The 16,745-nt window shown below is 35.8% G+C and overlaps 1 protein-coding gene across 8 annotated transcripts in view; it reads right to left on the bottom strand.

The window, feature by feature from the left end:
- Nucleotides 1-16,745, bottom strand: part of atp11a (ATPase phospholipid transporting 11A) — a 57,947-nt gene that overhangs the window by 25,968 nt on the left and 15,234 nt on the right. For all 8 annotated transcript variants that reach the window (XM_052545201.1, XM_052545203.1, XM_052545202.1 and 5 more), the window contains exons 2-12: nucleotides 5,245-5,367; nucleotides 4,974-5,063; nucleotides 4,791-4,871; nucleotides 4,589-4,696; nucleotides 3,238-3,366; nucleotides 2,914-3,017; nucleotides 2,644-2,694; nucleotides 1,836-1,900; nucleotides 1,165-1,246; nucleotides 506-656; nucleotides 81-278 (exon numbers count right to left, since the gene is read on the bottom strand). In XM_052545201.1, the coding sequence (XP_052401161.1) occupies nucleotides 81-278; nucleotides 506-656; nucleotides 1,165-1,246; nucleotides 1,836-1,900; nucleotides 2,644-2,694; nucleotides 2,914-3,017; nucleotides 3,238-3,366; nucleotides 4,589-4,696; nucleotides 4,791-4,871; nucleotides 4,974-5,063; nucleotides 5,245-5,367 (1,182 nt within the window). The remainder of the gene's footprint in view (nucleotides 1-80; nucleotides 279-505; nucleotides 657-1,164; nucleotides 1,247-1,835; nucleotides 1,901-2,643; nucleotides 2,695-2,913; nucleotides 3,018-3,237; nucleotides 3,367-4,588; nucleotides 4,697-4,790; nucleotides 4,872-4,973; nucleotides 5,064-5,244; nucleotides 5,368-16,745) is intronic.

Consider the following 16,745-nt stretch of genomic DNA (forward strand, 5'->3'; position numbering starts at 1 on the left):
TGTGATGAAGAGAGAACAGAAACAGTGAACCAATCATGACCCAGGGAGCAGTTCTGGAGTGCACTCAAGGGGTTTCCTACCTGTCCAAGTTCCTCATTAAGATCTGAGGTATTGACGAGCGGTCCCTCTCCGAGCTCCTCGTCAAACATGTCATCGTCCCACAGGATGAAGTACGAGCCAAGGAACTTCTGCATCTCCACAGTCACGTACATGGACACGGGAATGATGTAGTTGAACAGAACCATGAAGGCGAGGAAATCTGTGAATGCCCGGATTAACTGAAAGGACAAAATACAGGGGATTAAATAAGCGCGAGTTTGCGCAATTGTTTTGCTATGATTTTGTTAATGACGTGAAAGCATTAAATATAGTTAGCATATATACAATGGAGGCCATAATTTGGAATAATTAAGATTTTTAATGTTTTTGAAAGAAGAAAAAAGATAAAAAATAATAATAAACTGTAATAAATGAATAAAAATAAACATTATTTTATAGCACGTACTACATGCCGTTGCCTCTCAGTCTCAGTTTTCTGGTTGTACCAGGGCTCATCTCGGTTTGGGTTGGCCTGCCAGGCATACTTCAGGACAGTATTGATCAGAGCTTTACTGATCAGAATGCAGAGGTACACAATCAGGTAGGCGTTCATAGACCTGCAGGAAAAAAAGTGATGAGATGATCCAAGACACACAGTATGAGCATAATCCGTTTTGGACCTAATGGCAAAGAAGCATATCATACATCAGGGTGACAAGATCTAACTGCAGGAACTTTCCCTGAGGGTCTCGGAGTTTAATATCACTCTTTTTTCATAAAAAAAAAAAAAATGTCTTGTCCGAATGACATCTACAATATCAAATTAAGTACATACAAAGTACATTTATTTTATTGAAAAAGTCAATGTTATCCAAAATCTGAAAGGAGATCTCTGAAGGTACACCTGCTTATTCAATAAAAACATATTTGACGTGTTTTCCTAATGGCTGCATCTATCTGTCTGACAAAAATTGTCAGCGAGACACATGTGAGTGCAACTTGATACAAATTGTGACATCAAATACAGAAGCCAGCAATTTGCTTTACAAACAGCTCACTAAATGCATTACCCTGTACATGCTGACAGCGAGATAAACTGATCGAAAGCCTATCACCGTGTCTTACTTTTCAACAGCGGAGCGTTTCTGAGACTTGGACTGGTAGTTGAGGGCCATCTTGGTTTCCATGCCCGTATAGATGGCCACAGCTAGAGAAACAAGAGAGGATGAAGAGCATTATGAGATCATAATTCCCCACTGTGACTGTCTCTGTACAGCCTCCTTGATGCTATGATAAAGTAAAAGCCATTGTTACATAACTGAGCTCTTTTTGTCCTACCGTATGGTGCCATTACGTCATAATGGCTCGGCTGGAACAAAGTTAAACATTTTGAGCGCTTGCCCTGCTCTTAGAATCCTCACGTGTATAATGTGACATTCATCTCCCTCTCTCGCCCTTTCTCTCTCTCTCTAGCAATTAAGAACTTCTTTCTGATCTCACAAGCCTCAGTGACTCATTTAATTACAGTGGGAATGAAGTGACAGAACGACTCAATCAGCAACTCTCCTCTCTTGTTCTCCTGCCCTTCCTATTGCCTAAAAGAAATCCCATTAGCATTGTGCCAGATTATAGTGATGGATCTTAGCATAGACATCAATACAATTAGACGGAGTGCAAACAGTGTTCCTAAGGAACACACAAACTAATGCATACAGTATATACCTTGAATCGACTGCAAATATAATAAATGTGTATGTGCACAAATGAAACAAATATGTAGTGTTGTTTTTTAATACCATGTACGTATTCTGTGTTTTTCAGTGTGGCTCCACGTAGCAGCACGTTCTCAGAACCCAGGGGTCTAAAATAATTAAACAGATCAAATGCAGCATTACAAACATGATTATTCAACAAAATTATGCACACATCTTTTTACAGTGTGTATGTGTTGTACTGCAAATTCATTTGTCACATTGCAGGACTATTTTTAATGTTAAATGGAAACGGTAAATTAAAAGAAATGGTGACCAGTTTAAACAATGAAAATATGAATTGCATATACATTCATTAAAAACAGTCATGCCATGTATAAACTATCCTAATATTAGTTAATTAAATGTACAAAATATGAAAATAAATTTTTGTGAATCACCCTAAATGAACCTTGTTGATATTACTACTACTACTTATATTATATTATAAATTAACTAATTTTATCATCTTATTCATTTTAAATACTCTATTTATTCAGATTTATTAACATATTTGCATATGTGAAATTTACTAATATTTCAATATTTGCTGTATTTTATTATAAGAAATGCAGTATTTATATTACATATACTATTATATAATATTAAATATTTGTTATTTATTTAATTTCAATACTGTATGCGTTCATATTTATTTCCATAATTGTACCAAATACAACATAGAATATTCTTAATTTAACTTAGAGTGGATTGCAAGGGAAAATAAAGAGGAGCAGAATTCTTTATTAAGAATCAGGACTGTTCTATGAAAATGATAAAGTGTCCCGCTTGAATTCAATCGTTCACACACTGGCCCTTTAATTAAGAGTCAATTTCCTGAGTATAGATTTACCTTGCGATGGGCTCTTCTCGATCCAAATAAATATTGATGCGTCCCACAAATCTACAGAAGCAGAAGAAGAAAAGACAGAAATAATTATAGTCTGGGCTCTGTGTCAACGTGTGTGTGTGTGTGTGTGTGTGGATATTTGCGTGGGGTATCTGGAGTGTGTGGCATGCTGTTGTGCCAGTCCAACAGTAGTTCTATGCACAGTCAGTGTCTGTAAGAGAAAGCGAGGGTTTGTTTATGTGTTTTCTGCTGATATACGTGTGTATCACTCACTTGTACAGGTCTGGCTGGGGTTGTTCACATTCTATCGTAGCGTGTAGTGTGTCCACCTCCTCCGCTGTGTTGAATGCCTTTGTGTCCTGAACTGCATAATAGGTCTTTGTATAGAGAGGAGAGCACGAGAGAAACCAGTTGGCATTCCAAGGTCAAAAACTCTCACACACATTTCTACCATCTCCCATCTGATATGAATTACTGCCAGTGTGCTTTATAGTGCAGTCAAAACATTTCAGTCACAATGTATAGAATGATGTTTAAAAGAAAACCCTAATGATTAATAACAGTAACATGTTTGCCTTAAATAAAATGACCAATCACCTTATGGCTGGACTCTCCATCTAAGCTGGCTGTCGTGACGAAACATGTTCCATCTTCTCTGCTGGTGGAGAGCAGTATGAGGTCACATGGAAATGTCTCATTCTCTTTAACCTGGACAATATCACCCACCTGAAAGGTCAAAGAGCAAAAAAAAAAGACAAATTCAACATTTACAGTAATGGTCTTAATCAAATAACAACCTGAAGATAAGTGAGAATATTTTACATTGTGTTGGACTTTTAGGAGTAGGAAAAAGTAATCGAAAGAGTGTAATTTTTATGCCAATGGCAACATTATAACTGACTGAAAAAATGATGTTATTCCAAACAGTCTCCAGTAACCATTATTTGGACAAAACCAGTAATCCAGGATCAAACTCACACCATTTGTTGATATATATGAAGACACCAAAACACACTGTGACTTTAAGAACAGGTCATCCAGTGTTCATTTCTTGGTCATTTTATCATCTAAATATATTTTGTGAGTGACCTAAATAATATTAGAATTTTTTCAGTATGTTCCGTGACAGAATGCTTGAATAAAGTAAGATGTGCTAAAGCTGTGCGACATCAATATCAACGAATCAACTATAGAAAATGAGTTGCCACTTACATAACAGTGGAATAATAAAAAATCATACTCATGGATCTACATAAATGAAAATCCTGATCCTGGTTGTTGTTCCCGCTGGCCGGTCTGCATGTGTTGCGTAATGGATTACAGATGCTGACGGGATTATCAGTAGGAAAAGCTGTAATGTAAGTATTCAAGCACATTCTCTCTTTATCATCACAGCTTCCAGTGCCTGTGCCTTTCAAGTTTTATATACAATTTTATATTCTATATTGAAAGAGAGAGAGAGAGAGCAATAGTTTCACAATTAAATAACAAAGGATTCCCACTGCATTGTGGGTAATGTGGGCACACTTTCATTCTGCTTGTTGACAGGACAACATTCTGTTTCCAAACAGCAAGCTGGCTGTGAAAGCAGAAAGCTGCTTAGTAGAGCGAAACTTTGTAGATTTATTTCTCTGAGAAAAAAAAAACATTTTCAGAGCTGAATTGTGCAATTTTCTTTTTTTTACCTATGCCATCTTAATTTGCATACACACTAATCCATTTACAAGTTTATTTCCCGAAAAATGCAAACACCATGAGACTTTCAAAACACTGCCGTCCTGAGCAGCCCAAACAATGGTATGAGTTTGTTTCACCAATGGACTGTTCAGGGAAACCTGTCTGAAAACAGTCATGTTTTTCAAATCCATGTGGTGGCACCAACGGCACAATTCACTAATCTATATGTTGTCAGCTCCAGATTTTATACTCATTCTACGTGATTACGCACCCGTAGCTTTTGACTCTGTTTGCGTACGACTTTGCCATGCTGGATGACGTGGACTGGACATTGGTTTATAGCGTTGTCCGCTTTGTGCCTGATCCAGTCCTCATAGCCCTGCAGAGAGTTCGAGGGGCAAAAGAGACCAGTGAAGGAGTGACGTTACAATTATGACACCTATTTTAGAGGAAAGTTAAGGGTCTTTTCTCACCTGTTTAATGGCTGTGACAGTGATGACAAAGAAAAGAGGCAGACCGCTGGTCGTAGGACTGGTAGGTGTGTCAATGATCAGCTATAGAGAGATGGTGAGAGGGGAAATATCACACATCACGCTGTCACAGAAAGGTCAGCTCATGCTAATAGGACAATTTCCATAAGCGACACCATCACAAACCTGCACTAGAAAGATGATCAGAAAATAGAAATTGGCGATTCTTCTGAACTGCTCAAAGAGATTCTTCGGTATAAAATTCCAGAAAGTATACTGTGGAGAAAATGAGATATTTTTAACAAAACAAAACAAAAGAAAACAAAACACACAAAAAAACTAAATAAGAAACAAAACAAGAAACAAAACAGCTTTATGCTCAAAACAAGCAAAAACCAACACTGTAAATTTTTTTTAAATGTAATATATAGCTGTTAGGCCGTGAAGCACATCTGACCTTTGAGGATACAATTCTGTTGTCAGGAAATCTCTGTGGAATGTATGCTTCTGTTCCTGGTGGAGGCTCTTTCTGTCCAATATAAACTGTCCTGCTGTCCACCCAGCTCTCCTCCCCTGTACACTGAAACAAAGAGAAAGAGAGAGTGGATTATTCATTTATACATAGATATGCATGCATCATCCATCCAGTGAGACTGCTTCCTGCTGGAAAACAAACTCTTTAAATCAGTATTGACACGGCTGGCTGGCCTGATTTGAGTGCACAGGTCAGATCCACCCATTGGAGAAAACAGCTGCACAAATGAGGAACCAACTTTGAGCTTCAACTATAGAGTTTTGCTCTGATGAGAAAGAGAACAGATACAGAACGTATGGGTCCTGTCATGCTTGATTTGACTCTCAAAGGCAGGGGAACACAGTTTCATAACAAAGAACAAGATAGAGAGAGAGAGAGAGAGAGAGAGAGAGAGAGAGAGAGAGAGATGAGTGGCTTCTAGTGTAAGCTATTTTATCACCCACCTGGCAAAAATTACAAAACTGCATAATTTAAGATATTATTCATCTACATTTAATGTTACACCGAAGTTTAAAGAAAATGTTGAACCAAAAATGAAATTGCAGTCATCATTTACTCATGTTGTTCCAAACCGAGGTTTTCTTTAACTAAAACTATTTAAAAACTAAAATTTTGTAATACAGCTGAAATAAAAAATAAAATAAATATTAAATGAAAAACTTAAACTCAACAAAAATTAACAACTAACTGAAATGAGTTGAATCACTAAAAATTACTAAACAAAAATAAATAGAAAATCAAAACAAAATTTACCTAAATTGTAATATGAAAAAAATAACAAAAGCACATTAATACATTTTCTAAAAGTTCAACTAAAATGAAACCTGAAAACATAAAAACAAAGGCTATTTCTACTAATAAATATTATATTTAAATAATATTATAAATAACACTATTTCAAACCTGTATGACATTTTGAAAATATATAAACAACACTGGACTGTATAACAGGTCTGAAACAACATTAGGCTGAGAAAAAGATGGCATACAAATGAACTATCCCTTTAATACATACCGTACAATAGGGGTTAATATGAGAAATACTGTAATAGTGATGAAAGTAAGCAGCAATAATAACAATATGACTGACAGACAATAGTACAGGAGGATGCCCACTGTTACTGTCTTTTGCATTCATTTCCCATACTACGTTAAGTAAAAGCAAAAAGCGTAAAACTATGTGACAATAAAACCAACAGCGTGAGATATTAATCCTAGCAGGTTTGCACACATCTTAACTTCTCTCTTCATTTTCCGTTACTCATACTTCACTCAACATGTGCTACTCTGAAGCATCTGCTCTTGCTACTGCTGCTGACTTCACGCCAGCTTTAATAGGTTTGGATTATGCAAGGAAAGCTGATCTTAGATCGGGGTGAAGGGAGTCACCTAATATCGTGTGTCTTTAAATTGCAACACAACAAGTAACCAGTCTGCAACAGCATCAAGTGTCAACGACCGTGACGCCATTGGCTGCTACTGTATGTGGCTCCGCCTTTCTTTCTCCGTCAGGGCGGGGTGGATTAAATCTGGCCGAGCTTCTTAAGCGCTTACGTAAATTGAGAAATATGAGCCATTACCACTTCAAAGAATGCCTTATCCAGCACTACATGCAACAGGACATGCATGAGGATTTCTGTCACATAAAAGACACTGAGAACATGCTGAATGTTCTTGTGTTTGGCTTTAAGCATTTAGGTTTTGGCAGGGATTTAAACACATATGAGGTCATGGTCAGCTGTTGACAACATCAATTATACAAATGAAATCCTTTAGCATTCTGACTGACGTCACGGTTTTACCGCAATGTCAAATTCTTCACATCACCTTGTTCATCATGGAAAATCCTAAGAGACCCACAGGAAGTCAGTCTGAAGTTTCTCTATGTGACTCATGCATCTTGATGCCTCTGTGTATTTGTGTGTGTGTGTTTGACCTTGCAGAGTAAGCTCAGACACCATCCACCCTACACAAATTACTCCAAATGTGTTTCAGCTCCACTAAAATGACAACACACACTCAAAAGAAAACAAATTCAAGGATAAATTGCACAAAAAAAAAAAAAAACAACAACAATATATTATGTTTAGATTCAAGATGAATTTGTCCATTTAGGACATGTCATTTTTGCAATAAAGACATTTTAATTGAGTGCCTCAGCTTCCGAGATTTCTTTTTCTCTACACTGCCTCTTAACAATATATTATGATTTTAACAGAAAAGGAAGCATAGCTAGAGAATAATTCATAATTCAGTGACATTATTTTATGAACAAATAAGCATTTTTCTTATAACAGTAATAATAAAATCTCTACTGTAATGTGAAGTGTTATATTATTATTTATATAATACTATTTAAAAGTATTTTAAAGTTCATCTATTTCTTACTTAGTGTACTTCAAATGACATCACTTAAGACTTACTAGATAAAATGAACATCATTAAACTTCATTTGGAGTATTTCTTTATTGCACAATGCACATTTCTTAATATTATGCCTAAAAAGTGTTTAAATATATTGATTAATAAGGATTGTATTGCATTATCCCTTTATATCAGTCTTTAAATGCAAGATACATAAAGAGTACTTTTTACTAGGGTACTTGCACTGGAAATATTGGGAATAACAAAAGAAAAAAAATGTAAAAAAAATATATGGTAGTTGTCATAGTTATGGTCATGCTAATTCAGAAAGTTTACATAATTTTCAAGAAAAAATACATTGCAAAATGAAAAAAAAAAAACATTTTTAAATGCAAAACATTTTTATTTTATGTCTATAAAAATAATGTATTTTATTTTATTTTAATTGTAGGGTAAATGTCCCCTGGGCTTATTTTTGATTAAATTCACCCTCAAATCTGATGCTGCTTCACAGAATGTGCTAGAAGTGAAGTCAGAGAGAAAATTTCACTATAAACTGGCTTAAACATAAATAATTCTTCAGATTTTCTCTCACTCTGTATTTTCTCTGTGTTAGAGAGGTGGCTTTAAGCAGACGGCACTGAGCAGCTGGTCAAAGGCTCAGTGAACCCTGAGCCTCATAATCACACCTAATCCACTGCCCTAACACACACACACACACACACACACACACTGAATGAGCCTGTTCTGTGTTCTTCCAGGCACCTGATGGGTCTGGGATGACCTATATAAACTCAACATCCACCAAACTAGCAGGCTAACACTAGCTAGCTAACACAAAAAACAAACAGTTTAATCAGGGATGAACTGTATTATATTTAATGTTAACAGTTTACCCTTTATCTAGTGCTCATCGTGCTGGAATTTTTTTTTTTTCATTAAAAATTTCAGGCTACTATTACATAGAAAAAATAACATAATGTAATGATGGTAAATGTTATTTTGGGGTCAACTATTAGCTTGTTCTGAATAATAAGAGAAATCCGACCAAAATCACTTCTTAAGCCCCTATGAAATCCAAGTACACAAGCCCATAACTGAGAAGCAAACAGTGACACAGGAATGAGAGGTGGCAGTAGTCTGGTCACTAGTCAAAGGGATTAGATCACGCTCGACTCGTGCTTGAGCTCCCAAGGAACAGCACAAGTTACCCTACCGCACACACACACACACACAAAATCACCAACTGTCCATGAAAACAATGGTTGAAATTCCTCCAGCCAATGCTGATCAGTGCTGATCCAGGAATAGCTATCCCCATTCCCCACCCATGAAAACAAATATATTTTGATGACATACTTCAGGATATACCGTAAGTGACAAAAACTGATCCTAGATCAGCACTTGCCATGCCACCACAGGTCACAACCGACTGAAATGTAATGCTCTCCATGACGACATTTTCCAGTTGTGACCTTACTAGCTATTGACAGTTATAGATATTTATATAACTGTTAACATTATTTTTATATTCATTATTTTATGTGGCATATATAAACATAAGTGAATTTATTAGTATAATCCAATTGAGGTAAACAGTGTCAAAAGTTTTCTCCAAATTCTTATTATAATAATATGAAAAATCTCAATCTTATTACAGTAACGCAAAAAAATATATATATTTATTTTATAGTGTACATCATATTATATGGCGTTCATTTATTTAAAAACATTTTATTATTTTAAAGAATTTGCACATTTAAAAAAAAATTCCAGAGTGAGTTTATCATAACAATAAGATCTAGGGATGCACGATAATATCGGCACAATATCGGTATCGGCCGATAAAAGCTTAAAATGACCATTATCGGTATCGGCCGATATGAATATTTCTGCCGATGAGCCAAACCGATATTCTCCAAGTGAAATAATTGACCTGTTTTTCAGATGTGAATGTCTGTCTACATTTGTAAAATAATAAATTTATGGTAGAATCATTACAGAAGAGATACATGGATTTCTCTTCAGTAAAATTAAAGTTGAAATATATCAGTATATATTTGTATATATATCGATATCGGTATCGGCATCGGCCAAAATTATTTTGAAAATATCGGCATATCGAATATCGGCCAAAATCCAATATCGTGCATCCCTAATAAGATCCATATAGTTAATGTGAGTTTGTGTAAGATAAAAAGGCAAGAAGAACTGGGTTTTCTGTAAAATATGAACTTATGACTACAACCGCTACTTTTACAACTACCAAACTGATCTCAACACACACACTCTCAAAGTGCTTCAGGGCATCACTGAAGTTACATGGCTAAAAATAGCACTGCATGATTCCTGTAACTTAATGCAGTGCTGCCTGACAGACTGTCGTATCTGAAACACGATACAAACAATTAAATAGAAGACAGGAACTCAAAACACTGATGGATCTCACAAACTGACTTAGGAAATGATTTTGTAGCAAAATGTATCTATAAACAAGTTAAGTAGTTATAATCGAATAGAGGCATATTCAGCGATAACTCAAGCTGTCATCACATTACATCTAGGTCAGGGTTTTAATGACTCTTGTTTAGTGTGACATTAGGGTCACATGCCTGAGAAGAGGAAGATAAGAAGGGAAATGCAGGAACGCAGAAGCACATGTGAGTGTGTACTTGTTTTCTATATATCAAAATTTGTTTTTATCAAAGTTATTAACTGAACACATTATTTGATCAGAACAAGAAAAGTAATGTCATTGACCACTTATTTTCAGAAGAATACATCTTATTTTAATACAAAATCATCCCGAGCAATCTATTGTAACAAAAAATAGAATGCGATTACCATGTTAATCACAGAACAGGCTTTACTAATGAAATGTGTATGACAATCGCATTCGTGAAGTGAAGTGGAGCCGAATCTGAATCAGGCAGGTGTCCGTTCACACCTCTCTGATCTGGATCTGGATTGTTTGAGCTCATTTTTCGCCCTCGTTCTCTTGCTCTCTCCGTACTAGCGTTTCCATGACCCCAGCTCAACCTGGGTAATGATGAAACCAGTAAACCCTGGCCTACTGCCCAAGTGTCTCTGTCCTATTGTTTGGTCACATGGGTGTCGGCTTCCCATCCAAAAGTCCTGTTGTTTCTGTACAACTCACAAACAAAAAAAACTGAAGAAACAAAAGGAGAACAGAGAGGGGGGGAATTCCTCCCTTAAGCAAAAATAAACAACTGCTGTTTATAAAAAGGAAATGTACTATCAACAGAGGAAAAACATTAAGTGTTTAAGGACATTTTCTATTTTTCAGAAATAATTGGAGCCTTGAGAGTTTTAAAAGGAGAAACATCCACTGACTTCTCCTCTAAACAAAGTCGGACAACGTTTGTTTGCATTTCAAATAATCTGTTGGAGGACTCTCATTTTGCCTCCTCCTCGCTCCCTCTTCCGGTCTTACTCATTCTACATGAAGGCAACCTGTTGTCTTAACTGAGAGCCAGAAATAAACACCCACACAAATATTGTGCCTGGTAAGAAGGAAGAAAACATGTTTAACTTAGAGTGGTAAATGACTATAATTGCATGTTTAATGCTGTGCTGACTTTGAACTCAAAACAAGATCGTCAGAACCAACAAAAATCAAATATTATGCAAAGCCAGGTTAGCCTCGCAGAGACTGACTTTTGAAAATCCAGTCAATTTTGCATCTTATTTGATTTACAAACCATTTTAAAGGGATAATTCACCCCAAAATAAAGCTTCTGTCATATCAATCCAAACTTGTATGACTTTTCTTTCTTTAGTGGAATACAAAAAAGACAGATTTCTGTTTGGGATCGGTAAGATTTATTTACGTTTATGCAAATAAAATCCCTTATGCTCGTCATAGCTGCATTTTTTTGATCAGAAGTAAAGCAAAGTCAGTAAAAATGTCAAATAAACAGTGAAATATTATTACAAATTGAAATAACTGCTTTATATTTTAAAATATTTTAAAATGCAATTTATTCCTGTGATGCAATGCTGAATTTTCTAAAAAACTACTAAAAAAGTAGCTCATTCAAAATCGACTGAATTGTCATCCTCAGACTGAAAGAAACACAATATTTGCATAGTACAATATATATGTGAATGATTCATGGGGGGGGGGGGGGGTCCATCTGGAGCCAAGAACAATACTGAAGAAAAGAATCAGAAATTAAGCATGATAAAAATGTAGACATTTCATATTCAGGATGCTTTAAGGCTTTGAGAGCAGGTGGTTCAGATATATGTTTAATTTGAAGAGTAGCAAACAGCTGGTGAATCATCTTATCTATAACAGATTAACTGTAAGGTTAAGATGCATGCTGATGCTAAGGGTAAGCCACTTATGGAAACTAGTAGTCCAACAAAACCAAGCAGGCAGGAAGAGTGAGAGTGGGAAAATGCTTTCTCTTTGTGAAAGTGGGAGACTGAAAGAATGACAGACGGCTGAAATAGTAGCACAGTTGATTGATGCTATTCTGTTTCCACAGAGAAATCACTAGGAGATTCAGAAAGAGTAAAAAAAATAAAGAAAACAGCAGAAGAAAAAGATTTTACCAATACCAGAAGATTCTGTACAGACTGTGTGTAACCCAAAGCACATCATTGTAAACACAGAGATCTGTCATTCAAAGCATCTGCTGTGTCTTGTTTTGATGATGTAACCTGTCCTTCACATCAGCTATTTAAAAACAAAACAGAGATTAAACTGCCCCAGCACTTCATACCAAACCTCAACCTTCAGCATGGCTTCTTTTTTCCTGGATAAACTACAAATAATGCAAATTTGGGTCAGTATGTCTGTGCAAGTCTTAAAGGAACACTCCACTTTTTTGGAAAATAGGCTCATTTTCCAACTCCCCTAGAGTTAAACAGTTTTACCTTTTTCGAGCCGATCTCTGGGTCTGGCATTAGCACTTTTTGCTTACCATGGTAACATACTATGTGTGCAGCAGGCCCACATAATGAAATTACGCAGTGCCTGAAAATAGTCCCCCTGCACACATGGGCAACAAAGTTCCTTGATTATTAGGCCAGAATGAGAGTCTAATACCTATAACATACTGGCCTAGAAAATCTTTTCATTTTTCATCGGTCTTACACGATGTAACTAACTACAGAAGATTCAAGTTTTAAATAAGACAAATATAGAAACTCTTTGGTCACTTTTGTGCGAGATGCTAACTGTCTAATCAAATTCAATGTTCTATGCTAAGCTAAGCTAAAAGTGCTACCGCCAGACCCTGAGATCAACTGAATGGATTAGAAAATGGTAAAACTCAACTGTTTAACTCTAGGGTAGTCATAAAATATTTTGTTTAGTTCAGAATTGTGAATTCTCAAAAAAAATCTGCCCTGTGGACACGGATTCTTCAACCTAATGAATTTACTCACAATTTTAAAGTGACAGTACATGAAAAAAATAAAACTTTATTTTCCCCTCCCTTTGTTCCAAAGCTGTTTGACTTAATTTTTTTTTTGTGCAACACAAAATCAGATAAATTACCTTTCAAAAGTTTGGGGTCGGTAAGATGTTCTTGAAAGGAGTCACTTATGTTCACCAAAGTGGCATTTATTTGATAAAAAACACAGTAAAACTAATAATTTTGTAAAATACTAGAATTTATTATTAGAATTATTACAATTTCCTCTTAGAATTTTTATTAGAAAAGACACGATGAATGCATCCTTGAATAGTAAAAGTATTAAATTCTTTCAAATAAATAAATAAATAAATTTACATTTGAGCTCGGGCCGCCATAGTATAATGATGCTATATGTTAGCGTGCTACCCACAAGGCTATAGATTGCCTGCCGACTGAATTTTCTTTTTCAATTTATATCCTTTCAATAGGAAAAAGGATATTATTTGTCTCTTCAGTTTATAACAACAAAAAAAAACATAAAACAAATGCAAATTCTTGATGTTAAATGATTAATCCATAAAAAGCACTGAGCTGTTGCAGTGCATTACTGGTTAAAAGTTAACTGCTTAAAAGAGAGCAGCTTCTGTCATTTTAATGTTTATGTGGCATGGCAACAATATTTTATGAGTGGAATAAAAGCAGGTATCCACAGTGCAATTTGGTGTGGATTTTAACAACTTGATTAAATATTACATGCTACTATGACCAGTGGAGCACACAGCAAATTATATAATCTGGAATATCTGTCAGATTACATTACATGATCAGTTAATCAGAAAGACACTATACCAACAGACAGTGTTTTATCAATGCATAAAACACTATTAATATAGCATAGCATACCATATAAAAAAACAAGACATGCATTAATTGAGACTAAAAGCTTAATATTCCTCAAGCATTTACAGACAGTGAAACCAATGTAGTTCATTGCAACTAAGTACTGATAAAGAGTAGACCACTGAATGTAGTTCTGCCATTTGATCAGATTTTAGCTTTTAAATATGTCTGGACTGAAGAGTGCATTACAGAGTTGTCTGTGTGTGATCACATTAAACCTATTTCTAATCCTGATCTGTTTTATAAAATCAGTTATTGGATTGTACAACAAGGATGTGATTGGTTGTTATTGTGGTAAAGCGTAGGGTTGGTTTCCAGAGGGTGTCTGGTTTGAATCCTTTGAGGACTGAACTATTAACCCCAGATTGCACCAGTAGGACTGGCACTTGGAAAGACAGCAACAATGTCTCCTAAATTAATTCTCACTGGAAAGTAATTAGATAAAGAAAATCATGAGCTTTTTTTGCATTGGGCTCATTATTATTGTCTAAACAAAGAATTATAAGCACATCATTTATGCCTGAATCATGGGAAACTATTATATTACTGTATGTGTGGACAAATGACACCTTCATAGTAACACTTGTGTATTAATGTGCCTTATCTATCCAATGCATACTGCATAAGAAATACACAATACATTTTTTATATAAATAGAGCTTGTGTGAGAGATGCCCATGTGAGTGAAAAAAAGCCAATATATCCTCTCTTATCTTTTATTATCATTGTCTTTGCCAACTGAAAGAACCAGGAATATAGTGTTTGTATCCATCTGTCCACATTTGTACATTCTCTGCATGTAAGAGTGCACAGAGAGAATCCAGATAGCTTCACCAGTTATATAAGAAAGAGAAAGAGATGATTTTAGCCTCTGTAAAGTAAAGTAAAGTAATATAAAGACAGAAGGATAGATGACACGATACATTATTTAATGATTGATATGAGTCGGTAGACTGCACTATGGCAGATGTTCCCATCCTCCTGGTCACCAGAGACAAAGACGGGGGGGTCATGGAGGATTTCGATGAATTTTATGGCAGAAATTTTAATTGTGGCCTATTCAGTTAAAGTTCCTTGATTATTAGGCCAGAATGAGAGTCTAATACCTATAACATACTGGCCGGTAAAATACTTAATAAAATATGTAATAATAATACAATATAACAGCCTACAATTAAATGTCCAATATCATTTAATAATTATAAATAGTGCGTCAAATAGTAACATTTACATAAGATTAACAAAGGTCAAAGTCATTTGTTTAATTCTCAAAATCCATCTACAGAGTGAAGGGCTTTTCATCTGGAATTTCAGCATGAATACAGTAAACAAACTTAAAATGAAAGTGGAATGCTTTTTTTGTGGTTGTGTTGATGGTGTAGGGAAGGATTCAGGTATAAGAGTATGTTCTTGAATCAGCTCTTAACCGCATCACAAAAAACCAGAGCTGCACGTATTTTATCTCACCCACTGATAAGCAAAGCGAGGATGACTGAAATACAGCCGTTCTAACACAACCCACACACATCCTGGCTATTGATGCAGTGGTAGCTCTGGTAACATTTGCTAAACACTTGTGTATAATTCCTGGATTGTCCACATTGTAGCTGGCGATAAGAGCTATCACGCTTGTCCAGTCAACTTGTCCTTAAGGTTAACAACATTTTACATCACAAAAGGCGTTTTAAAAATAGTTTGTTGGGGGAGGCGGACAGGCCTGTACAGGACTGAGATTAATAGGGTTGTCAACAGGCCAAACAATCAGCCTCTAGCCAAGAAACAGGGCAACAGGGAGAGAATGTGTGCGGTAAACAACTCCAGGATGCTGTAAGATGCTATAGAAAAATGCTAGCCAAATTGTTATAGCTTCTCAGTCTGTTGCTGAATTTTCTGCTTCTGATTACTCATAACACTTTTTAAATCTTTTTTTTTTCCTGGCAACATAATGTAGTTTTGTACAACTATTTTCTCTGACCCTTAAAATGAAAGGCTGTTTGATGTACCTTTAAGACACTCCCGCTGTATTTCTATGATTTTTCCAGTCTTTTGGATAAGCACTTTTTTATGCAAATCAGTTTGCTAATGAATCATACACCATTTTCCAAACCAATTTGACTGATTCATTGGGTGTGGGGGTATTCATAAGTATAAATGTTTCTTTAGGAAATATACAAGAAAGACTGGCAAGCCGATGTATAAAAATCTGCAAAAAACAATAACACTGGCCATCTGTGGCGATCATGCTACGTTCACTCGCTGACCGGGGTTCATGCTGTTGCTGGTGGAGGTGTATCTATGGTAAACGCTACACTTGCTCTCAAATACGCTCCATCTGTTAGCTACTTCCGCCCCCGACGGAAAGCAGAGCGGCCTGGAAGCTTCTAGACTCGAATGCCGTAATGTTTTTCTCTCATCAAGCTTAATCTCAACTGTCTTTGCTAGACCACCATTGCCATTTAAACATTAGGACTCCTTCGCTGGTCTATGCTATCTCAGGTGGGAACCCCAGGCCAATGTGCTACATGTGCACTTAAAATATTTAGAGGCCTGGAGTTAGTATCCATTAGTGTAAAGTGTACTTGTCCTTGTGTATTATAATAATAATAATAATAATAAACAATAATAATTTTCAAAAACAGTATGTCACTCCTTACATATTCCATTAGAAATATTGAACAAACACATTACGAGACCATACACAAGAGAATTAAAGACTGAAGCCCATGTCCAAGGCCTTCTATTTGACACGCATTGGTCACAACCCATGAT

The sequence above is a fragment of the Carassius gibelio genome, chromosome B1 (assembly GCF_023724105.1).
Source record: "Carassius gibelio isolate Cgi1373 ecotype wild population from Czech Republic chromosome B1, carGib1.2-hapl.c, whole genome shotgun sequence".
Lineage (NCBI taxonomy): Eukaryota > Metazoa > Chordata > Actinopteri > Cypriniformes > Cyprinidae > Carassius > Carassius gibelio.